Below are 25,210 nucleotides of genomic sequence, written 5' to 3' on the forward strand. Positions count from 1 at the left end.
TCCGAACATGTTTCTAATTCTCGCTATACACACATCATCTAGTGACGGATCTAGGAAATTTTCTTATTGGGCGCAAGATATAGTAGAAAATGCCCATTCTTATTTTGCTTTAGTCGTCTCGGAGGACTTTTGTTAAACAGCTTACCCCACGGCAGTTATACTCAAAGTAGAGATGGAAATCTTTTAGATCGTCGATAGCAAAACAGGCGAGTAGGAACAATAGCCTTCACTCGCCATTGCGTGAAACCGTCGCTGGCACCTAACCTATTGAATATTTTGTTATTCACCAATGTTATAGTAATGTGAAAGATGTAATCAATGACAATCGAGTGCTGTCAGGTTTGCCATCACTTGGTCACCTCCATCATTAATTCATGACGCCGGCATCTAAATGTTCTTTGGAGCTTCCATGAAAAAGCCTAGAGAAATAACACGACATCAATGATCTGTTGTGTTTGGCTCATACATTTGTGAGTAATTATGAGTCATGTGTTGACAACAATTGAAGATCATGTGAATGCTACAAGAAAATGGTAGCAACCGTGACTTTGTGTTTGCTTGCATGCAATTGTGCATGCTTTCTCTTCTATGCATTAAATGACAAATGGAGAAAAGTTGTACTTTATAGACTAGGTATAGACTTTGGAAAAGTTGTACTTTATAGACTAGGTATAGACTTTGGTGCATGCTAGGTAGGCTAGGTGATGATTATGTCATGTGAACTCAAGACTTTTTGGTCTTGGTTGTTGGTATAGTTGCTAGTTTATGCCTATAACTAGATGCAATATTTGTGCATTTAGTATGCTTAGAAAGTGGGAAGGTAAGCATCATAGAAGCATCCAAGGAGAGAGCATTCGGCTCTCCCATGGGAAAGGTTGAACATGGGTTGAGAGAAAATCAAGAGAGGTAGAGTGAAAAATATCTCTAGTGAAAGAACTCTTGGGGTAGAGTGAGGTTCTTGGGAAAATTCTATGAGTGGGTGTGCAAGGGATTTAGGATTGGGTTATGTTGATTTAACTCATGTGTACTTGTACTGTTATTCATAATGAAGAGCAATGTCTCTCCGGGGACGTATGCATGTTTTTGCCGAACCTCGTAAATTTTTCGGTGTCTTTATTTCTTGTATTTTATTCTGTTCAACTGAGTGTGATTTGGTGAAGTTGTAATCTGAATCTCGTTTCCGCACTAACAAACGGGCCAAGGCACAACATGATATGCAAGGAAAACTCGAGGAACCGGTTTTTCTTGCCCGGTTGATTCAATCTCATAACCAATTGATCTGCAAGCTTGTGGAGGTTGGACATAAAGTTTTGGTAGTCCGAAATACATAGAACAAATTATAAATGAGAGTGACAAAACCCGATAACAACTTAATTACCCATATCTTGAATGCCACATTGACCAGTTTTCAAGTAAATTGGCTCGAGATATAGACAACGTGACATCTTAGGTAGGTTTCTCTCACAAAAAAAGCTAACTAGGTGAATTACTAAGTGACCTACCTCTTGAAGTTTATTATTGACAATCACCCATTGCACAAATCTATGTGGGGGTTTAAGCTTCGCAGTTTCCGTAGCAAATCTTCCTTCAAAATCTATATGTGTATATCAAAGAAAAAAATTGTAATCGATGAAGCTTTTAATTCTCAAATAATGAACCAGTTCAAATCACCAGAACAATACACACACACACACACATTAAGAGGAGTTCCGCTCACTGTCTACATAGCGAGATGAATAGTACCCTCGTCTTGCCTGTATGGTGACCATGTATTCACAACACCCCTTATGTTGTAGAGCCAACAAAAGGGCAATAATATTGAACTATAGACAATCACTGTGGTCAATACATGGTCAGTATGTACAGGATGCTTTCCACTCCGTGAATAGTGAAACGAGATACAGACAGACACACACATGCGTGTGAAATATGAATAGAACTTGGCTACTGAAAAAATCAGCAGCAGTTCTTGCTCCTCACCAATCGCAGATGAATATGTGTCCAATTTGTTATTAAAAAATAATTACTTGGACACGTGTCCATCTACGATTGGTGAGGAACATAAGCTGCTACTGATAAATTAGCAGCCAAGCTCTGTTCGTGAAATATAACTAAGATGGAATTACTAAGATCACCAACAAGAACATGAAGAATCTGAACAATTTCCTAAAACACATTGGTTGCTTTTTGTTCTTTTGTGCAATCTAGGTTGTCTAAGGATTTGGTTCACCAGAGGATTTCATTTTTATGATTAAGGAGTTCTACTTTGGTTGTTGTTGTTGTTTTCTGTTCTTATGTAAAAATATTGGTTTTGTTCTAAAAGAATCTCTGAATATGTTGTACTTCTTGTTATGTTTTCTGGATTGACTCATTGGCTTTTTGTCTACCCTTTTGTGGAGCATATGTGACTCATTAACTTCAAGAAATAAATCTTCCAAATTAGAGGACAACCAATTAAACCAATAAAATTAACAAATTTCAGATAACATGGATAATTAGGAAGAACAAATTCTCTGAAATTCAAAAAACCCACATACAATTAGATCATAGCCCAAAAGAAAAAAAATTCAACATACACCTCGCTCTATCGATTTACAGGTAAGACACGAACGAATCAAACCCTAGAATCGATAACAATTTCAAAAAACGAAGAAGGTAGGAGAATAACACCTCTGTTGTGCGAAAAGGCGAAACTTGGAAGAGGATTCAATGGCGGAGCACAATCTGAAAAAAAAAAAAAAAATCTTAGCTTTGGAATCGAATCCAGAACCCTAGCTAGCATGCAGCTCGTATTTGTAAAGGTTAGGTGGACCCAAGTTGGGCCGGGCCGAAATAAAATTACTTTGACCCGAAGTTTAGAGGTTTGGGCTTATTGGAAGAGAGAGAGGGTGCGTGACGAAGAATGAGAGGGCTTAGAATATATTACTTGCTCGGCAAGTGATGCAATTATTTTGGGAGATATTACTTGCTCATCAAGTAATGCAATTACATATAGGATGGAACGTCTACATTTCACAGGTACCCTTACTTGGCATTCACAAATCCGGCTGGATTTCTATCATGTCTACCAAAAACACTAACACAGATGACCAAAACGCCGACAACGTGGAAACAACGGGGCGGCCGCGGCATCACGTACCCGAAGGTGTTATCCACCGAATCCTCCGACTCCTCCCCACTATCCCCGCGGCTCGCATGAGCTTTCTTTCCAAGCAGTGGGAAGGCCTCAGATCTTCAGGCTGTGTATTAGATTTCGTGGAGGACAACCTTGATGGCGAACTTGATGATCGACCAGGAAACTCCATCAACACTTGCGACAGGTACATAGACCAGTTTCGTGAGTGCGACAAGATTTCCATAGACAAATTCACGCGAATATTGAAGAGAATAGAACAGAAACTGTGTGATGGTGATGGCACACCCATCAAAAGAATGTCACTCTTTTTTGTGGAATCGAGTTGGAAAACGAATTTCGCAACTTGAGCGAGTACGGCATTTGTGAATTTTTCGAGATCCTTTTTTTTCTCAAGACTATGAATGGAATAAAGAGTGACCTTCTGTCGAGGAGATTGAGTCTTGTGCAAAGCCGGCCTTGAAGGTAGCCGGAGTAGGCGTCCGCCTAGGGCCTCCACTTCGGAAGGGCCCCCAATTTTTAGGCGGAGCCAGGTAGGTCTGGAAGGAGAAGGGCAGGAGCTATGCGGGCTTATATGTAAACGTCGGAATTTAAAAATCTTTTGCTGCAGGGTCGGCCTCGTGCGAGGAAGAAGACAACCCTATTCCCAACATCATTTTAATTGCACGATTTTACTTAAGATTGTCACATCATCTTTTTTATAGTTGCACGTCTTCTTCCTTTTAAATAGTCCCACCATCTTATTTTTACTTTTTTGCTTTTCTCTTAAATATCACATTTATGTTTATACATTCATTCATTCATTTATTTAATGTAATAAGTAACATTGTAATAATAGGAAAATGATTGAAATTTGGCATACTGTGTAGGGACTTCTCTTTCAGTTTGAATTGGTTGAAAAATTAGATTATGTAAACTTAATAAATGCATTTGCATCTAAAAACGCGAGATGGGTAATATTTGAGTAATGTTTGTATATCTTTTTTTTTAATTTTTTATATTAATTTTTAATGATATTTGATGTAGAAATAGACTTTTTCATGTATTTAGTGATTTTTTTTTTTACACATGTCAATGTACAAAGGGTCGGAAGTCAGAGAACTCTAGGGCCCCACTTCGAAGGCTCGCCTAGGGCCCCGAATTCTCAGGGCCAGCCCTTGTCTTGTGATACAAACTGCCTCGAGTTTGCTCGATGCGACCAGCATTCTGGTGAAACTGAAGACTCGAGCACAGTCAATGAGCAGAGGCAATTGGTTCTGAGCAGGTAACTTCAGCTTCAAGCGGCATCTGGGGACAGTCTATCGCAGTAAACATTGATATGCACAAGAACAGTAATCCTATAGCTGAAAATCAATCGTAAACCAGTCATAGTACCGAAGATCTACAGAGAAGCATAAGTAATAAGCGTTCCAATGATTTATTAAGTTGAATTAACCATCTAAAACATCATTAAATACAAGAAAAGCTTAATTAAATTTTCGCGTTCCTGTTTCTGCATGCATAGCTAAAGCAAAGCTACAAATTTGATCAGCTCTTTCATGCTCCAACTGAAGGGGGCAATACGCGTTCAGTTGATTTTGCAACCCATCTTGAACTCCGTTGTCAGTCATCTGATGTTACAATCATTCTCAAGAACGAAGAACAGACCATCTAAAGGGAGCTTTTGTGGTGTTTCGTTTTCCCATTTCAGATCATCAAGTGTTACAGCTATAAGCAATTCTACACACCTGTGATCCAACAGTCTTGGGGAGCTTCTGCTGGGTTCAATATTCTACCTTCGAATCAACCGGCATCATTCGGGTGGAGCAACCTTTGATCTCCAAGTATGGTACTTACACCCTGCAGTTTCATCATGCAGTGATACTTCGGAGGTGCAATGGCACCTGCCTGTGTGCATAGTTCTACTACTCCCGGAGCATGCCCATAAAATCCCCTCCCTTCATTCAAAAGTACTTGAGGATCCTGAGGACGCCGCCGCCATACAGTCTTTGGAGGTACAAGATCATCTACATTTGCCTTCCTCCAAAAATGGGTTCCCTGCCAACTCTCATACTTAAAAATTCCACAAAGCCTAGCCTTATGCCCAGATGGCCCAACATGAACTTCTGAACAATGTTTACAGACTTTCGCTGGATAAACCATCAGCAACTTCTCCACGCCACTTCTAAGTATTTCCCATGCCCTCAAAGTTCCACTGGCGACCAGAATCAGTTCATCAGATGACAAAGACTCAGCTCCATCAACGCCAACACAATCATTTTCAGAGTTCCAATTTAAGTAATTTCCATCATTTGCCCCTGCTTGCCAGCATAGCTCGACAACTGCAGGAACACGTTCAAAGTCAAACCTCTGATGGTGTTTTATAACATCCTGGAACATGTGCTTGAGGTGAAATGCCTCTACTGGAACAAGCACATCTTTCAAACCACCAACTATCCATTCATGAACTCGATTTTTGCCACGACGTTTGAAGCCACAACAAGTCTGAATTAAGTGGCCTTTCTCACCTATATATACTTCTGGACAGAACCTGCAAAAAGTAGGCCTTTCGTTGAGTCACGTAAATTGTTCAAAAAGAGCTGTATGGAGAACAGAAGGTCAATTAGATAAATCTAGTTTGGAAAACATAGCTTGTGCTGCTCCTAAAAATAACATTTAGGGAGCTCAGGAGTCAGGAACATTCAGATAAAATGGTCTAATTATTCCAAAACAAGAAATACAGAACATAAACACTGGAGCTTCAAAGTCAGTATTATTCCAGGACATGACATGTCACTGTCAGTAACTATGCGATGGAACAATAAAGTGCCAAGTAGTTCAAGGCTTAAAAAGAATTTATTTTATTAGTAAACAAATATTTGGCAGATGAGGAATTTACTTGCAGGCCAAAACTGGTACCATTTTGAGAAGAGTAGAGACACCTTGCATAACGAGCCTCCGGGAATCAAGGACCTCCTGGGCAACTGGTACCATGGTAGGCACTGGGTAATCTTTAGCTCGGTTTTGGATTCTCTTTTGAATCATAGGCTTTAGCTTCCTTAAGTCCATCTTCGAGCTGTAATACCTTGCAAAGATGTCCATAATTTTGCCATTGAAATTGGATCTCTCGCACAATTTCTTCCTCAGTGCCATAATTTCTTTTTGGTGCCAAAAATTTTACACAAAATAAATCACATCTGCTCCACAAAAGGGTAGACAAAAAGCCAATTTAGAAAACATGACAAGTACAACATGCTCAGAGATTTTTTTAGAACAAAACCAATATTTTTACATAAGAACAGAAAACAACTACAAAAACCCTTCCAACAGTTACGTCATACATGCACTCGAGTTCGAATCCCTATCCACTTCAACTCATTATCATAAAAATGAAATCCTCCGGTGAACCAAATCCATAGACAACCCAGATTGCACAAAAGAACAGAAAGCAACCACATTAACTGCCCGAGTTTGAATCCCTATTCCCCATAAATCATAGCAGTTTAGAATATCGTTGTATCAAGAAAAGTTCAATAGACAAAATGCACTATAATTTTCATCTCATCATCATAAAACGAATTCCACCGTTACCCAATTCCATAGACAACCCAACTTGCGAAAAATGACCATAACCTTTAGATACAAGTGTAAAAAGGAAAACTATAATTTTCATCTCATCATCATCTCATTAAACCCTTTGTTAGTTAAGGTATCGCAACGAAAGTGCAGTTCATTAAGAATTGAGTTGAAATTCTCCACTTCCAAGCTATGATATTAGAGCCTAACAATTTGAACTAGCCATCTAGAAAGTTGAAGAGTTTCCCTGTATGTATTATGTGAACATGAAATTAATGGACTAACACAGTGGGGAAACCTAGTACCAACATTCTGAACGAAGCGAGCAAGATGCAACCAGAAACAAAATTAGTTTCTGTTTGTAAGGATATAATACATTTCAAGGCAAAGAAGCTTGCACGTCTCATTTTATGAACTTACGACTAAGAAACGTTACACTCGAGATTTAGACTACCAGGCATGAATCATATGAGCTAAAGTAGCAGGAAAAATGTTAAGATGTGAAAGGTTAACAGGTGAAGGCATCGTGGGACAGTATACAATACATTCACCTGAAAATATTAGGATGCCCACCTCTAAAACGCGTTTAACGGCAAATGATAAACGTCCATTTTGAAATTCAGATCTTCGAGCTTTAACCAGATCAAGAGAACCTTCCCACAGATTTAATCCCCCTACAACCTGCCAAAACCAAGTACATAGCATCACACATGGGTGCCGCAGCGCATCATCAATAAAAGAAACGATTTTTAAAAAAGAATACGATAAACTCAATCAAACATCATTTTAATTATTGAATGACTACTAACAAACAGATGAAGATGGAAGAAATGTATAAGTTATTAACACACACAAAAAGAAATTGCCAACGACATGAATAAATTAGGCCATCAGTGGGTCTATAACCGGCCTTGAGCCCTTCAACAATCCCTACTGTCAATTGGGCACTAAATTTTGGATGAGTGACAGAAATTAGATTTCAAAACATTAAATTAATTACCTAATTTGGGGTGAGACTGAGACTCGGACTCGGTGCTGGATCGAGAGTTCTGTCTGTGAGAGAAAATCGCCCGAGAGAGAGAGATCGCAAGAGTCGGAGACGATTCGTGAAGGAATCGTGAAGGAAGGCTGGAGAGTTCTGTCTTTGATGCTTTGGCGTGGCGGTGGCTGGGTGGTGATTCGTGAAGGAAGGCTGGGCCGCTGGAGAGTCAGAGACGATTCGAAGGAAGGCAGTGTGGTGAAGGAAGGCTGGTGGCGGCTGCGCTTCAAGTTCTATTCGAGTTCGATGGACTGCACAGATTAAACAAGGGAGTTTTAACGAAAACAGTTCATTTTAATGAAAAATCATATTTTTACAAATAATGAATGGTTAAAATAATTTTTTTATAATTAAAAAATAATATATATACATATATATATAATATTTATTTCGGTTCAGTATGGGAATACTGACAAAATAGAGATGCAAAACCAAATCTTGTACCGAAAATTTCGGTTTGATTTGGAATGACATACCGAAAATTTTGGAAAAATTTTAGTTTGCAATTTTTTTGATTTGGGATCGAAATCTTTTCGGTTTGGTTGGGATTTTTAGGATTTTTTTCCAGTCCTGAGTTTTCATATCAAATCAAATCATTTTTCTGGACATTCATTCACGTGCTCTCAAACTGCACAAGATTGAAAATAGTTGAAAGTATATGTCCTTTTTCGTATCTTTAGGGTGCGTTTGGTACGTGGGACGGGACGGGACGGAACGGGACGAGGCGTTCCGTCCCGCGTTTGGTACGCCAAAAATGGGTGGAACGGGCTGTTCCACGGGACAGATTTTGGGTGTTTTTGCGTCCCACCTCCCCCCTGGAACGGGTTTGTTCCACGTCTGTGGAACACACTGTTTTACCATTTTAAGACAAATATACCCCATGTATTTTTCAAAAATTACACCTTCGTTCCGTCCCGTCCCGTCCCGTCCCGTCCCGTTCCGTCCCGTCTGCGTACCAAACGCACCCTTATGGATAAGTGGCCGTAACTTGGGGAACTTGGCTGGCCTTCTCTTTTCACTCTGTCCATTGCCCTTTTCTCAGAGTTGGTTTCCAACTTCACAAAAATTGTAGTGTGCTACCAACTAGATTTCAATCTAATAGAAGTATCTTTTTTTCGAGAACTTCTTCATTTCTATTAGACAAACAAAGGAGATGGTAGCTTGCTTTAACAAAGAGCATTTCTAAAAGGGACAAGGATCATTTCCCTTCTTTTTTTCCCTCCACTTTCCTCCCCTCATGTTTGAATGTTTGAGATTTCATCTTTGTAGAGAGAAAGAAGAAGAAAAAACTGTGAAAGGAAGGGAGGGAGGGGAGAGAATCCCCATCCTTTTTATGTGAAAATTTATCTTTTAAAATGTCATTTAGGAACTAATGTGAAAACTTTTTGCAACCTTTAAGCTATGTTTGGATGAGAGATTTCAAATTCTCAAAGGATTGATGTCAATTTAGTAAGGGATAAATCCTAAAATGTTGAATAGGCAGGATTAGAATGCACTATATTAGTATTACAATAGTATGTACGATAATTTGTAACTGACTTCTTTCAAACACGGACATGAAGATGAAAAATAAAAAATAAAAAAAAACTCACAAATAAAATGAAAAACAAAAATGAAGATCGAGTAATATCAAGCCCCCACCACCTCCAAGCTCAACCTACGACCACCGAAACTCCATCCCAACCTTTATACTAGTCTTTAAAACTTTGATTAGCCTACTTAGTGTAAAACATATTAAGTCTTAGAGTGGGTTAAATTTGATAAAATGATAAGGGAGGAAGACTCATAAAAGGGGAGAAAGAACTTATGCTGATATTGATGTTCACCATCATAATCTTGATATTAGAGGAGAAAGAACAACCCAATCAAATAGTGGCCACCACCTACAAGAATGAATCTAGTTTTATTTCTAGTACTTCAAACCTATTGTATGCCCTCAGTCACCTTGTGCATCTACCACCAGATTTGCCTCTTTGATAACATGTTGAAGTTCTATGTGATCCATGTGGGTGATGATGTGAAGTGGATACCCTTTTTTGACCACTCCCAACCGCTATAGCATATTTGCTTTGCTCATGCTTGGAGTGTCCTTGAGTTGCAGGGTGGAGTTGGTGGTTATATGTTGGGTTTGGAGGTGATTGCCTGATGGGGTGGGGCTGTTGGTGGAGGTCATGCTTCCATGACCTTCTATTGATATTGGAGACAAAGTAGGCTCTAGTTAATTTAACAGAAATTTAACTGGGGCTTAACTATAACACCCCGACCAAAAAATTTTATTTCAGAAACTAATTTCGGTGATAGGCCAAAATTAAACTCTTATTTATTTACTACCACTAATCACAATTCTTTTATTTAATTCTTAGTTACTCACAAAATCTATAACCCAATTTATTTACCAAAAACATAAGGTTAATTTTAAATTAATCACCCAATTCCTTTTCTTAGAAAAATTTTCAACAAAAGATTAATCTTGATTATTTTAAGGCTACATCTAACTCCCGTTAGACTGCCTACATACCCTTGAACAGATCAAGCCTTTCGTAGTTCACATTCATTCTTTTATCCATTTCCGAAATATTCTAGTAACGGAAATATTCAACATTAGCTTTCATAATCGAATCACATCAAATGGTACCAATTACGGATTTAAAATATCCAAATTTACATGAAAAGGCAGTGTCGGGCCACTGGCCATGCGCCACCGCAAGTGGCGGTTTCCGGCGAACGGAAACCAAATTTTTCGACAAACTCTAAAAATTACCAAATTTTACAGGCAAGTAGAGTTCAATGAGAGGAACAACTTTCATACATGGGTCGAAGTCCAATTCGGCCGGAAAACCCTTGAAAATAGCCTCGATCCGCTGGAAACCCTTGAAATGGGTGTTCTCCCAAAACGAACTCCGACTCCCCCAAACTTATTTGGGCTTTGTTCCTGGCCACTAGAGGAGTAGTTTGATGGTGGTGGTGGTGGTCGAGACCTTTGGAATCGATGTATCTTGCCGTAACACCCACATAACCAATGGGTTCCGTTCCTCCCAAAATTGGGTTAATCGAAGTGGTTTTTGGGTGGAGATGAAAGAGGGAAGGCTAGGGAGTTGTTTCCAAGTGATGGATGGCGGTGATTGGCTAGATTGGTGTCAGGTCGGGAAAAACACCAGTTCCCCCCCCCTTTTTTTTCTCTTCTCTCATTTCCCTCCTTGTTCTCCCCCCCCCCCCCGATTGGCCCTCCTTTCTCTCCTTTCTCTCCTCCACTCTTCATCACAACCGTCCAAAATGTCCACGTGGCTCCATTAGATTGCTCCAGAAAATCTGGAGCATTCTAGAGTAAAGGTTAAATTACAAAAATATCCTCAACTTTAAACGTTAATAATTCCTTCGTTATAGCTCCGTTTCACGAACTGTTTTCGCCTACATGCTCGTAGGGTCGAGCTCTATCCAAATATGCCTAGAAATACGATAAAATATATGAGGATAAAATACATCCTCGTATAACTACGTTACCAACTAGGGCCATTTTTGTTATTTTCCGCTTCTCGATAAAATTTTCAATGTAAATTATAATAAATCCCATAAACAAAATTCTAGAATTTCTCTAATCAAATTTTCTTAACCATAAATCTATGTATTCTCGCTTTACTCCACATATTCATATATTTTAAATTTTTAGAGTATTACATTAACGATTGTAACATTTTCAATAGGTTGGGTACTTGTTTGGAATGTTTAAAAAGATTGAGATCAATTTAGAATGACGATAAAAAAATTAGAAAGTTTTAGGTACTTAATCCATCAATAAATAATAATTTTTTTTATTAAAATATATTGTAGAGCCCAAATTGCCAAATTGAAAAAGTAGAAACTCATCTTGTATATATTTGAAGGGTGACTTACGACTTTTTCAATTTGTTAATTGGGTTGCTACATCTCCTTGAGATGCTCTTATGTCTAGTCTACAACTGTTATCAATTTAGGTTGTATGGTTCAGAATGTGATTTCTAAATACTCAATTGATTCTGAAATACAACCTTGTTCTAAGTTTGCACTTACAACAATTTGAGTGAGTATGATACTTATATTTAAAAATCATGCAGTATGAGTTTAATATCTATAATACTACTATTACACTAGTGTGAGACCAATATATTAGTATGAGGGATGAGGAAGCCTTAGGAAATTTTATAAAATAATAAACTAAGTATGAGGGATGCTTTGATGAACAAAACAAAAACAAAAGCATGTGTGACAACATAAACTAAGAAGGATGTCATCTGATAAATTATTTATCCGCAAAGCGATATTCGTAAATTACATACCGGCAACAGAACAGACGCATTATTCTTATTGAATTTTCTCTAGCGTACATTTAAGTTACACATTTAAATAACGACCGCTAAATTATTTAACTTAATGAGATATAACGGTTTTTGTTTCAGATGTGCATCAGAAAAGCCTCTTATCCTCAATCCTCACCGACATCTTCATACCCAAGCCCGGAAGAAAGTTGTGAGCATGTTGAGCCCAGGCCCAAATTTGAATCATATCCAGTTTCAACAGTCAAAACCCCTTCACTCTCACACGCTCTGTCACTCCAAGTCCATTTCTTCAACCTTGTCAACGATAAACCCCAAATATTTGAGAGGCTTTCCGAATTCTCACATCCTTCTCCTCCAATGGCCTCCATCAACTTCAACCCCTTCGAAAGCTGGTTCAAAAAACCCCCAAACCCCCTGCCACCCATCAACCTCCTCCCCCTCACTGACTCTTTCTTCCACCGCACCACCGCGGCCCAATCCCCTCCCAATTTCTCCTCCCTTAGCCTCTCAAACCTCTTCAACGGCCCCCCGAAACCCGACCCCAAAAACCCATCTGACCCCGAGCCGGAAAAACCCGGACACTACACCCAGATGCTGGAGCGGTTCTTCTGGGAGTGCGAGAACGACCCGGATTACAGACACTCCCCGGAAGTCGAGAAGATTCTGAACGAAGACCCGATTTTCGAAAAGAAGGAGAACCCAACGGAGGAGGAACTTCGGGAGAACGAGAGGTTCTGGAAGGAGTTCCGGGAGAGCCCGGTGGTGAAGTTTCTGGCCCAGGCGGAGAAGATTGCGGATATGGTGAATGAGCTGGAGCTGAAGGAGAATGATAGGCCGTACAGGGACGAGGATAAGAAGCTGTGGCAGGCGGTGCCACATGTTATTGGGCCGGACGGGAGGCCTATGCCGAGGAAGGCGATAAAGACGAGGCAGGAGTCTGATGATAAGTTCTGGGATTTTGCAAGGCAGTTCTTTTTTGGGCTTTGGGGGTTCCGCCAGCGCCCCTACCCACCCGGCCGGCCCATCGATGTTGCTCAGGCAATCGGGTATAAGCGGCTCGAAAAGCGGTATTATGATTGTAAGTTTGTGGAGTTAAATCTTTGTGGTGATTGCATTTGCATATGTTAGGTTGAAGTTCGTTAATTGCTGCATAATGTAGTGAGTCTATGAAATGGATTTTCGAGCCACGGTTAACATTTCGTGCAGTTATTTGGTGAATCTGAGAATTGACTACAAATGTTTTAATCACAATTTAGCTGTTTGACTCAAGTTCAAGTAATGTCTCATTCTTCCATTGTGTTGTTAAGCAATGATTCTTCAGGTTGAACTCGTTATTGACATTCGGGATTTGTTTGGATAAGAGGGTTGTTTGATGTTTTCTTGATTGTTAATCTGCACAGTTTGTTCAAAGCATTGATTTTATGTTGATATAGTTATCATGAGGAGCGGTGGATTTTACTATAAGGACCGGTTAGGTCGAACAAGAGGTCCGTTGGAGCTAATAACCCTTAAAACGGCTTGGGGTGCTGGGATTATTGATAAAGACACGTTCATTTGGGGTGAGGACATGGATGAATGGGCTCCGATTCACATGGTTTACGGGTTGGAACCTGCTATTGCCACTTGGGAAGGTATAAATATCCCTTTTTATTTTAACTGCAAAATTATAATGTGATAGGAGCAACACAATGCGCACTTTAAATTGGAATTCAATTACCACTAAGCTACGATGGCAATGGGGCCAATATCTGTTTTTATCTAGTATCATCTAATGTGCATGTCAAATTTGTACTAAATATTTGAAAGAAATTTTGTGAAATTTATGAGATATGATAAGTAATCGTACATTCATGAATTGTTCATAGGAGCATAATAACTAAGTTAATTCTGTATTTTCAACAAATTGATTCTTGGCTTATCGTTGGGTGAACTTCAGTTAGACTTGCGGCTGGTGCGACTGCTTTGATTCACAAACTACAAAAAGGAATTCCTCCTTGGGTTCCACTCAAGGGACGCGAGAAGAAAACCTATAAGCAGCTACAAGAGGAGGCTGTAGAAAGCAAGAGACGCGACTTAGCAGTACTTGAAGCTAACGATGGTGTTTGGCCAGGTGTTCGAACTCCGAGTCATGCTCTATTTCTTTGGGCTAGTGGCTCTGAATTGACAACAATTCTAGAAGAGGATCACATGCCGAACAAATACATTTCAAAAGCTCTTAGGTATGTTGCATTTGGTATCTGATATCTTGCAGTGTAAAATCACTAGTATATTTTCTTTTTGCTAATATCTTTGTCTGCTTGTGAGAGAAGGGTTGAATTGTCTAAAATTATCCCTGGGTTAAGGCCATGGGAGGTTCTAAGTGTGGAACAAGCAATGGATCAGATAACATATGAGGGAGAGTGGTTCCGTGAACCACTTGGCTCGTACACGACAGGTCCTCCATACATTCGAGCTTGGAATAATGATGTCAAGGTACAGAACTTCTTTTTACATCAGTTTTGACTACAACTTTAGTTTTTCTTGAGTTGTATGATTGTGTTACAAATCTAATCGTAGAACACTTACTCCAAGTAAACGCTTATTGGCAAGTGGTGTAGTCGAAAATAATCATAAAACACCATGCTGAAAGAAAACTCTTACAGGCAATTGTAATAAGTTGGTTACAGTATCAAAGTTTTCTTACATTTTGGTATTGTGAATCCTGGTAATTACAACTACAGTCCAAGGATACAAAGAGGATAGATGTTTTGTGAAAACATACTATGGGATTTATTTGTATATCAGTTTCTCAACCTCTTAGGACATTTTGCATAATTTCCCTTTAGGGATGTGCAAGCACTTCCACTAAATCTTTGTGGGTTTTTTCTTGTTCAGAGACTGTATAATATTTTCGACAACCTAAGCAGCCGAGTCTACCAGAAACTGGAGCGAACAATTCCTGGTTTTGATAAGATAATGGAGAAAGTTCAAGCTGATGCTGCTGCAAGGGATGCCAAGCGGAAGGCAAGAAGAGAGGCAGAGATGAAAGCTGAGCAGGAAAAAGCCTTGGGAATTCAAAGTGATGGCTAACTCACAATATGTCATACTTCTGTGGACTGAACGGTAACACTAAAAAATTCCACCTTCACTTCATGGTGACTTACGCATGAGATCTGCTTTCAAATGATAATTTCTTTTCTGTCATTCTTTCAGATTGAGGTGTTCAACATATAATCTTCCATGGTATCTGTTTGTACTTCGCGTCAACCAGGATGATGACGGCTATTTGAGAATACCCTTGTGAAAGCATGGGAGGCTGGTAAGGTTAGATTTGAAAATGCTGTGTTTGTTTCATGCTGCCAAAATCCTCTAGTTTCCATTTGGTATTAAACTGTATCAGATTTTTTGTATTAAACCATTTAACGTGTTAAATAGCCGATCCTTCCGTTGACTCAGCGATCACAAAAACGGAAGCGAAGAGTCTGTCTATCTATTTGATATGGTATAGTTACACATGTTTAATCACTAAGAGTAAAAGTTGAGAGATTGTAATTGCAACTCAAATCAGAATTTGAGAGAGATTAACACACGGTTTAGCTGTGTTCTAACACCGAGTTTGCCTCGTTAAGCGTACCGAAGTTATGACTCACGGGCTGATTTGGAAAGGATAATACTAGCCTCCGTTTCATAAGTCCCCTCTTTTTATTTCGCACGAGCAGAGGAAGAGAGGCTCGTGCGAGATAACAAGAGGGGTTGGCGAGTCGGAAGGCCACAAGGTGAGGCCATCTCCAACCGAAGGGTCCAGAGGGCCAGAGGGCCGAAAATAGCCCTAAAACCGTCTCCAACCGAGGGCTAGGCCAGAGGGCTCTGGAATCTGGGAGGGTCCCACGGGATCGGAGAGGGCTGGAGGGCTGGAGGGCTGGCTTATTTTTTTTTTAATGTTTTCTATTGCTGTCGGTTAAAACCGACAGCATTAAACAGGTTTTATTTATTTTTAATAGTTCTACTATTAGTGTCGGTTATAACCGACACTAATAGTTTGAATGTTTTTTAATACAACGGCTAGTAGCCGTTGTATTATTAGGCCTTTTTTTTTTTTTTTAAACTTTTTTTTTTCCCTTTTTTTTTCCTTTTCATATTAATCAAATTTTGTTTCATATTTTTTTTCAATTCTATTTTACAAAATTTGTTTCAATTTTTTTTAAATTCTATTTTTTTCCTATAACTTCTATTTTACAAAATTTGATTCATATTTTATTTCCTATAACTTCTATTTCACAAAATTTGTTTCATAATTTTTTTCAATTCTATTTTTTTCCTAGGCCATTTATACAACATTAAATTAAATTAAGTAACATGAAACAACATTAAACAATATGAAATAACATTAAATAACATTAACCAACATACAAATTATACAACATAAAAAAACATTTAACAACATGAAACTTAAACAACATTTTTAAAAACATTTAACAACATTTAACATCATGTTGACGTCACCTAGCCGTTAGATTTGAATTTAAATTGTAGTTTTTAAATAATAAATTATGTTTGGCCCTCGGTTGGAGACGGTTTTTTGTGACAGGGCTAAAACGAGCCCTCTGGCCCTCTGGCCCTCGGTTGGAGACGGAGGCAAATATGGCCCTATACTGTTCATTAAAATATTAATATCTTGGAGAATCTTGGAGGGCCAGAGGGCTAAAACGAGCCCTCTGGCCAGCCATCGGTTGGAGATGGCCTGATGTAGGCTTTGATTCTTGCAAGATTTTCTTAGATTGTTGAGTGCATATCAGCGGTTGAATTCATCAATCTATTTATTATACCATGTGATGACACGCTTTAGAATTTTTGGACAAAACACACTTCAGATATATTCATTTTTGGATAAAACTCACCTCATATAAAACTAAAAAAGGAAACATATAGGAGAAATGTGAAGGAGACTCTTCAAAACTCAAATGTTTTATAAATTCTCATCAACTTTACAGTTTAACTTCAAGTTTTAGTCTAAAATTATAAAATATTATGTCACAAGACAGAGAATCCATCGAGAACTTAGCATTTCTAAACGTAAAATATCCCCATTTTTTGGATAAAACTCACCACGGATAAACAAAAAAAAAAAGGAATTTATATCCATTTTTGTTGATGAAAAATTAGAGAAGAGATTCTTTCCGGATCTCTTTCACTAAGATCACCGGATCAAGTGATCCAAACTTTTGATATTTCATCTAACGGTAAAAAATTATTATAGTTTTTAAGAGATCAAAACAGGTGAATTGTTGGATAAAATTTCAAAGGTTCGAATCACTTGATCTAGTGACCTTGGTCTCTGGATCTCTTCTCAAAAAATTATAAGGAATACTAATAAAAATGACTTGAAAACTTTAAGTTTTAAAGATAAGGACAAAATAAAGGGTAAAGTGAATAGTATCAGAATTGATTTTTTAGTATAAAATTATGATTTTTCGTTAAAACAAACGAAACCAAAAACTTTTTGTTAGAGTTCTAAAATTATATCCATTTAACGCTTGGCAATCTATGGTCTCACCATGGTGCTCAAATCCGACAAGGAGTCATTACCCCCACCGACTCCATTCTAGGATACGTGCTACCATCCCTAAACTTCGACACGTGGTAACCTCTCATTGGAAATTTTGCATGAGAAGCGGAGTACGTGTAGGAAAACCATAGTTTTTTCATTAAAAGCCTGCTTTGGTCAGGAGGATCCTCTTGTTGGGCTCAGGAGAGGATCCAAGTCCCTTTGGAAGGAGGACGCTTGTCTCCTCCACATAAGCTGCATCTGTTCACCCAACAGAAGAAGAAGAATACACAAAAAAGTATCTGCAAACCCTAAACATAAAAGAAATTGTGCTCTCCTCTCTGCAACTGAGTTCGAATCGCTCTTTAATTCTCCCTTTCTGTAAATCAGAGAAGTTTAGAATATTTCTTTGAAAGAAAAAAAAAAAACGAGAGAAAGAGATGGAGGATGTTATACCAGAGTTTGAAAGCCTGCTGATAAGGTCATGGAGCTGTTAATGGACGTGAAGGGACGGCAAAAGGGTCCATTCGCAGAGAGCAAGGTGAGGACAAAGAAGTTGATGCAGAGAAGAAAAACATGAACGGAGGTACTGAGGAGGAAGAGGAAAAGGGAGGTGGTGGGATTATAACACACCTTACATCTATAGTTTTGCCGAGGAGCGGTTCGAAAGGCGAGGATGCTGGAAAAAGAAAAGGCGAGTTTGAAGTTGATGATGTGGGGAACGAGGAGTATTCTGCTAAGTCGGAGAGAGAGGGTGGCGGTGAAAATGGTAATGGAGGGTTTTTCTCAAATCTCATCTCCAACTTTTTTAACCCTAGTAATGGCGACGAAGGAGGAGGAGGAGGGGAGGTTGATGAGGTGAACAAAGAAGCTGAGAAGGTGATGAAGGATATTGGGAATAAGAGGATGAAGACGGCAGATGAGGCGGAGGAGGGTGGCGGTGGAGGTGGCATCATTGACAACATTGTCTCTCACTTGCCTATATCACTTCCAGGTCAGTAGTTAGTTCTTCTCTAAAATAATTTTAAAGTATTTTGTTTGTCCTCATTTTAATTGATTTGGAATTGCATTTTATAGAAACTGCTTTTGTTCATAAGCACTTTTGTTATGTGTTTGAATACATTTTTTTTTCTTTTTCTAAAAATAACTTCAAACAAGACTTAACTGTTTATGTGACTGTGCGATGATCGCACCAAAGATTTATTTGTGAACTGAGAATATTGTCGAATGAATTTCTAATGACCAGATGATGCAGCTCCAACAACGGATGAGGCCTCCATTCTCATTACCTCGATTGTCAAAGACTAAGCAGGCAATGTGTGCCTACCGGTACAACAAGTGCCTGTATTTTAATTTTTTTCCCTTCCAAATTGTTGTTGTTTTCTGTTTTTTTTCGATTTCGGTGTTGTTGTTTTTGTGGTAAATTGTGACTTGGATCCAAGTTGAGCGTGTGATGCGGGAGGTGAAAGATCACGTGAAGGATAGACCCTGGCCTTGGACGGAGCACTAACACCGGGGTGCAGGATAATGAACACCATATGTATCTAACCACAACCATACATCATGCCATCACTAATATCAATATATACTTACCTCATGCCTCCGCAGCATCAATGAATATTATGCATATCTACACTAATGCATATATCAAAATGCAATGAATTTGACATGTCATTTAAAACACAGTTTCATATAAAAATAGTTTCTGGGAAGTATATATATATATAAAATGAAAACCCACTCATTAGTATGTAGCAGGATCGCAGCCTTCAAGTCTTGTCTGGCTACGCTCGTCCTCCGGATACATCTCACCTAAATGTGAAACCACTAATTTAACGTTAATTCAATAGTACATATACTAATCCTAGAATCAACTTCTCATACGTCGTTTAATTGGAGTGTTTGAAAATATTGTGGTCTATCCAACATCATGAACATCCCCAAATTTTTAGAATAAAATTTTGGACTTAAATCATTTCAAACACAAGGCCTAAAGCAATTAAATGGTCTAGGTCCAATTTGAAATGGCTTAAAGGTTGGGCTGGCCCAGCAGCCCAACAGATTCTAATTTTTTTTTCTTTTTCGAAATGGTCTTTAGGATTGGGCTGTCAACACAGCCCAATAAATAAGAATTGAACCCGCGCCCGAAGTCACAAAGCCGAATAATGGTGTCCTAATTGGGCTAGGACCAAATTGGCCCAAAACATAATGTGGCCCCGCCGGAAAAATACGAGGAAGAACACCGGAACTTGGTGTTCTAGCCGGAAACACTTCCCTAGCGGGGTCAAAACTCAACCAAAAACCTTCATTCAAAAGCCAAAATGAAGATCAAGGAGTAAAGATTCAAGCCTTACCAAGATGGAGTGGCGTTGCCGACGGGATCAACCGGAAAAACCCCCTAGAACACACGGTCACTCGCCGGAAAATTTAAGAAATGTATTTTCCCCCAAGGATTATGCATCCACACCATTCCAAAATGTCTCAAGACACCCTTAACCATCCTCACATACTTTTATAACGATCTAAGGTGCTTACCCTAATCGAAAGCTGGAGATTTCGTCGGAGCGACCTCCCGGAGATTACACCATATTAAGGGATGAGAAATGGTGAGAGCAGGACGTGAGGGAGAGAAGGGAAAAGTCCTGATGGTTGTAGTGTGTGTGTGTGTGAGTATGAATGTGTGTGTGTGCTTTGGTTGCGTCGGGAACAAGAGCACCGAGAGAGATATGCGGGAGAGTGAGGGAGAGAGAAAAGGGAAGTTTCTGGAGTGGGGAAAATGCGGGTAGGAAGGAAATAATAAGGCCTTTGGTTGGGCCATAGGATTTAGGCTTAACTAATTGGTCCATAAAGGCAAATAAACAACCTACCCATTTTAATTGGGTCCAATATTGTAAGAAATAAAGTAATTGGTGGACATGTGCTAATCAACCCAATTTTATTCTAGCGTTCATAACGTTTTTGTTACGAACCCAATTCGAATCTAATTTGTGTCAATGTTCTCGTAACGACGCGTACTATTTAATTACGCTAGCAAGACAAATAATTTAATTCTGAATATTTACATTCACGTCACTAAGCCTCGAGGGCATTATCATCATTTTACACACTCGGGGATTAAAATATATAAAAATTCGGAACAAGCTGTCATAATTTTTGAACCAAATGGTTTTCTAGTCTATAAAAGATCTGCAGATGATGGAAAATACGTTGTAAAAAATGGAATAAAATTTTATAACAGTTTTATTGTTCCTTATAACGCATACTTATTATTGAGATATAATGCTCACATAAACATTGAATCATGTTGTCAATCCATGCTTATTAAGTATTTATTCAAGTATATAAATAAGGGTTCAAATAGAGCACGTTTAGTTCTTCAGGAAAATCCAAATGATGAAATATTAGCATATCTGAATTGTAGATACATATCACCTTATGAAGCTGTTTAGAGATTGTTTCAATATTCAATGCATCATAGAGAACCTTCCGTAGAACGATTACCGGTACATTTACCGTTAGAGCAAAGAATTGTTTTCAGTGGTGATCAATCGTTAGAATCAATTATAAATAAAAAATGTTTTGAAAACACAATGTTAACGAGTTGGTTTGAAATGAACCAAATTTTTAATGAAGCACGTGCACTGACTTATGCACAAATGCCCTCAAAATTTTGTATGATGCACGCAAAAAAACTTGGAAACCAAGGAAACAAAAAGGATCAATCGGTAGAATAGCATATATACATCTTGCATCTGGTGAATTATATTACTTGAGAATGCTTTTGAATGTTAAAAAAGGTGCACTCAGTTTTGATGATATAAAAACTATCAATGGTGTTGTACATCCTTCACAAATCATTAGGATTATTAGGTGATGATAAAGAATGGATTGAAGCTTTATCGAATGTTGTAAATGTTGCACCGTCTGCTCAGCTTAGACAATTGTTTGTCACAATAATTTTGTTTTGTGATGTAGCAAGTCCTCAAATTCTTTTTGATAGTCATTGGGAAAACATGTATGATGACATTTTATACAAGTTGTGTAAGACTTTTGGAATTCCTGATATGATTGTCCCACAAGATGAATTGAAAATTTCTGTGTTGTTTGAACTAGAATTGCTTTTTAATAATGCATCTGCTTCTTTGAAAAACTATCATTTGCCCATGCCTAATGCAGAGAAAATGTAGGAAATAAAAAACAGGATTTTGAGAGTTAAACTACGATTGTCAAGAATTATACAAAAAAGATACAGTCTTAAAATCACAACTTAATGAGGGTCAAAAACATTTTCGACAAATATTACTTGTTATTCCTCAGGAACTAAAGAAGATATAATAAATGCTTGATTGAATAGTTCTTATTTGTGGCCACATTTAAAAAAAAATTCATTTGAAAGAAAATATGAGGTTGTCAAAAATTGGATTAAGCATTGAAGAAAAAATTAAAATAAGTTCATTTGCAAACTGGATTTTACAAATAGGTGATGGACAAATTAATAATGCAAATGGTACAAATAATTCAAACGAAAGAAATGCATCTTTGGTTGAAATACCTAAAGATTTTATGGTAGATTCTTCTATAAATTCCATACTGTTGCAATCCTATTAGAATAGGAATGTGATTGTGTAAATCCTAGTAGATATGTGAATGTATCTTTTATTCCTATTAGGAGTATATTACCTATTAAATGTTGTAATCATAAAGGGTAAGGAATTAACATTTTCTACTACTATAAATAAAGGCACAATGTGGTGGAATAACACACATCCACAATTACACAGCTCTCTCTCTTCTTCTCTCTATGGCAAACCTTCCCTCTCTCTATGGCCTCCATAATTGTTCAGTAAATTATGCCTGCAACATGTTATCAGCACGCTCTTGACGCTGAGCTAAAGAGAGTTTATTCTTCAATCAGGAGAGTATTACGTTTTAATCATTCTTTTTGTGATTAATTTATTATTTTGAATTGATTTACATGCTATTGATTCAATTTAATTTTTCTGTGTTGAACTTGATACAACGCATTGGAGATGCAATTTCGGCTTTCCGAGAATGATCTTCTACAAATTCAAAGGCTTTTGTTATTTTCTGCCAATCAGGTACGCTTAAAATAAAGTAAGATATTTGAAACGACCTTGAAGCATGAAAACATTCCCCATGATGCATGAACCCCCTATATTTATATTTTCCTTCTAATATATATATTGTATATGTTCATATATTTGTCAATATATATATTTGTTTCATGCATTACGCAATTATATTTGCTATGTGGAATATGTGAGTATATAAAATAAATTAGAAGCAAATTAGGGGTTTTAAAACCATAGGTTCGAATTTTTTTTTTGGGTAATCTTTTGGCATCACCGTGGCAACACCACGATATCACCGTGGGATGGCGTTCACAAATTGGACCACCTGCGCAGCCCTTTTGGGCCTGCTGCTCCACATCAGACATAACCAAGCCCTAGCTTGGCTTACATGTCACACGAGCCTGAAAGCCCTGGTCCACCCGAGCCCAAACCCACATGCTAGAAGCATGCTGGGCTTGTTCCCAGGCACGGGCTTGCAGCCCTAATCCTTTGTCTCAGCCCACGCCAGCAAGCTACCATGCTTGCTGGGCTTGTATTAGCCTTAACACGCAGCTTTTCAACCAACCTTTGGCTGGGTCCCCTCGCGCCACAACCAAGCCAGCAATTTTGTTGAATCTGCTTCCGTGCCTAACCCTCTCTGGCCCAACAGTCCAGCCTTCATGGCTGGGCTTATCCCTTGGACCCGTGGCTTGTAGCCCACTGCCGAGCACCTCTTTTACTCATGGCACCCAACCCTATCTTTTGGGCTATGCTATTTTCGACTCGATAATATTATTTAGCTTCTACAATCAATCATGTATGGCCCAATTTATTGAATTAATTAAAAGTGACCTACAGTCCATTAATCTGGTAATGAATCCAAAATCATTGACATGAAGATCACTTTTGGACATTAACGATTCAATAATTTATTTTTATACTTTGAACCGTTGACTTACTTTCGTAGTCTCGAAGCTCTCACACTTGAGTTCCCGAAAAACCTCAAATCCACTACACTTAGTTGTATATTGCATTCTGTGTTCTTGCAGGAACCTCTCTTTTATGAACTAAACGTTCACAAACTAAATTAAACCTGTAGTTTCAAATTTAGTGCCTTTGAAACCCGAAGTTTTCATAAAACAATACACCCATGAAAACCCAACGTTTTTCATGAAAACCATGTCTTAGAACTCGAATGTTCTAACTTTGATGCTTATGGATGATTCATTCCCATAGCACCAATCACAATCTTGTTCCCTCTAATTCAGTGGATTGTCGAACCGTCACAAGTTTGATTTTCCTGATTTGGACGTTTCTAATAGAAACCACTTTATGTGGGGTAGAAGACGTAAATCTCCACTTGACTATCGAGAAGCTGAGAAACCATTGAAGCCAACAATGGCATGGAAGAGCTGAATAAGCCTTCACCATGATCTTCATTCGAAGGCTTATGCTCAAAGCATTACAAATGGAAATACCTCCCTATCGAGGATTCCATTGCTCTTTGGCTCGCTCATACGAACTGTCTAATCATGAAAGACATTGCCTGAAGCACACCATGATTACGTCTATGAATGAGTACAATTATGAAGTTTATAAATCCAATTGAATTTTGACTGGAAAATACTTTTCTTGTCCTTCCATGTTTCTAACTCGCCCCTGAAGCAATAGTGCAGAAAGCGGAAGTTTACCAAATTCTCGGATCTGATTACTACCACAAATGTGAGAGAAAGGTATGGACCCAGTTCAGTTGGAGTCTACCGAATTACTCGACCCAGTTCGGTTAAAGCCTACTGAATGGTGATGCACTGCTTCGGCAGGGATACACTAAATGGCATATTCTCTCACAATCCAATTTTGAGATTGTTTTTACAACATATGGTAGAATCAGGGTCTACCAAGGTGTGGCATCATGCCCGAAGCATGATCCTTGGTACCTAAGACCTAAAACTTTAAGAATAAGGGAAAATATTCCCAAACCTTAACCCTGCAAAATCTACTTCTGTCTTGATGGAATAGATCATTGGTTATGCACATGTTCGTGCCCCTACCAATGTTGTTAAAGAGTACCATTCTAGTAGTCAATATGTGAGATCGATTTTGCTCCACCGAACATCATTGAATGAGTAGAAATTTGACATTGATGGCCTTGTTGGCCAAATCCCCTTAGTAAACCATTTACTTTGTGAACATTTTTCTATGTTCTTGGATTCAAGTTTGGTGTATGTTTTACTTATGGATAATCTTATTGATATTGTCCTCGAATATGAGTTAATTGAATCATGTTTCTTAATACATGTGACTGATTCAATTAAACACGTGATTAGGTAGGAATATGGGAAAGTTAGTTGTCTAGATGAATGCGTACTACGCACACTAACTTTACACCTAAATCACATCTCTAACAACGACTTTAGGTCTATCCAACCTGATTAAGAGCATTGGCACTCTCCACATTGTATGAATGGTACTGCATCACCATTTAAGGGACCTTAAATTCTCCCTGACATTGAGTTTTTAAGGATATTCGAGATGATAATGATCATATATGAAAACACTGAAGAAAATAGAGTA

General features: G+C 38.4%; 3 protein-coding genes and 1 long non-coding RNA gene across 5 annotated transcripts; 2 read left to right on the top strand and 2 right to left on the bottom strand.

The window, feature by feature from the left end:
- Window positions 1–4,527: 4,527 nt before the first annotated feature.
- LOC103414236 (APO protein 4, mitochondrial-like) lies at window positions 4,528–8,012 on the bottom strand. Of its 2 annotated transcripts, none has more exons than XM_029089691.2 (4): window positions 7,689–8,012; window positions 7,262–7,369; window positions 6,012–6,309; window positions 4,528–5,663 (listed from the first exon to the last, which is right to left on the bottom strand). In XM_029089691.2, exons 3-4 carry the CDS (start codon window positions 6,263–6,265, stop codon window positions 4,916–4,918), a joined length of 1,002 nt encoding a protein of 333 aa, XP_028945524.1. In that variant the 5' UTR covers window positions 6,266–6,309; window positions 7,262–7,369; window positions 7,689–8,012; the 3' UTR covers window positions 4,528–4,915. The 2 variants fall into 2 exon arrangements, with proteins under 2 accessions (XP_028945524.1, XP_028945525.1); XM_029089692.2 differs by having other exon boundaries at window positions 7,240–7,369; window positions 7,689–7,993.
- Window positions 8,013–12,298: 4,286 nt separating this feature from the next.
- LOC103450691 (protein TIC 56, chloroplastic-like) lies at window positions 12,299–15,474 on the top strand. The gene is made up of 6 exons (XM_008390065.4): window positions 12,299–13,118; window positions 13,474–13,671; window positions 13,977–14,259; window positions 14,350–14,512; window positions 14,915–15,142; window positions 15,233–15,474. The coding sequence occupies exons 1-5, from the start codon at window positions 12,398–12,400 to the stop codon at window positions 15,107–15,109; spliced, it is 1,560 nt and encodes a 519-aa protein (XP_008388287.3). The 5' UTR covers window positions 12,299–12,397; the 3' UTR covers window positions 15,110–15,142; window positions 15,233–15,474.
- A 2,170-nt stretch (window positions 15,475–17,644) lies between these two features.
- Window positions 17,645–19,217, top strand: LOC108174883 (uncharacterized). Its single transcript, XM_017336413.3, has 2 exons — window positions 17,645–18,558; window positions 18,811–19,217. Exons 1-2 carry the CDS (start codon window positions 18,141–18,143, stop codon window positions 18,870–18,872), a joined length of 480 nt encoding a protein of 159 aa, XP_017191902.3. The 5' UTR covers window positions 17,645–18,140; the 3' UTR covers window positions 18,873–19,217.
- On the bottom strand, window positions 19,218–20,312 carry LOC139190231 (uncharacterized). Its single transcript, XR_011574318.1, has 2 exons — window positions 19,919–20,312; window positions 19,218–19,376 (listed from the first exon to the last, which is right to left on the bottom strand). It is a non-coding gene; the product is annotated as an uncharacterized lncRNA (long non-coding RNA).
- Window positions 20,313–25,210: the final 4,898 nt, after the last annotated feature.

The sequence above is a fragment of the Malus domestica genome, chromosome 12, assembly GCF_042453785.1.
Source record: "Malus domestica chromosome 12, GDT2T_hap1".
In the NCBI taxonomy this organism is placed as follows: Eukaryota; Viridiplantae; Streptophyta; class Magnoliopsida; order Rosales; family Rosaceae; genus Malus; species Malus domestica.

Excerpts from the sequence above, each read along its gene's own strand:
- LOC108174883 (XM_017336413.3), top strand. The coding sequence starts at position 18,141 with ATGAACGGAGGTACTGAGGAGGAAGAGGAAAAGGGAGGTGGTGGGATT. Across the intron at positions 18,559-18,810 it reads CTTGCCTATATCACTTCCAG|ATGATGCAGCTCCAACAACG; the intron begins GTCAGTAGTTAG and ends TCTAATGACCAG.
- LOC103450691 (XM_008390065.4), top strand. The coding sequence starts at position 12,398 with ATGGCCTCCATCAACTTCAACCCCTTCGAAAGCTGGTTCAAAAAACCC. Across the intron at positions 13,119-13,473 it reads CGAAAAGCGGTATTATGATT|TTATCATGAGGAGCGGTGGA; the intron begins GTAAGTTTGTGG and ends ATGTTGATATAG. Across the intron at positions 14,260-14,349 it reads TACATTTCAAAAGCTCTTAG|GGTTGAATTGTCTAAAATTA; the intron begins GTATGTTGCATT and ends TTGTGAGAGAAG.
- LOC103414236 (XM_029089691.2), bottom strand. The coding sequence starts at position 6,265 with ATGGCACTGAGGAAGAAATTGTGCGAGAGATCCAATTTCAATGGCAAA. Across the intron at positions 5,664-6,011 it reads GTACCAGTTTTGGCCTGCAA|GTTCTGTCCAGAAGTATATA; the intron begins GTAAATTCCTCA and ends TACTTTTTGCAG.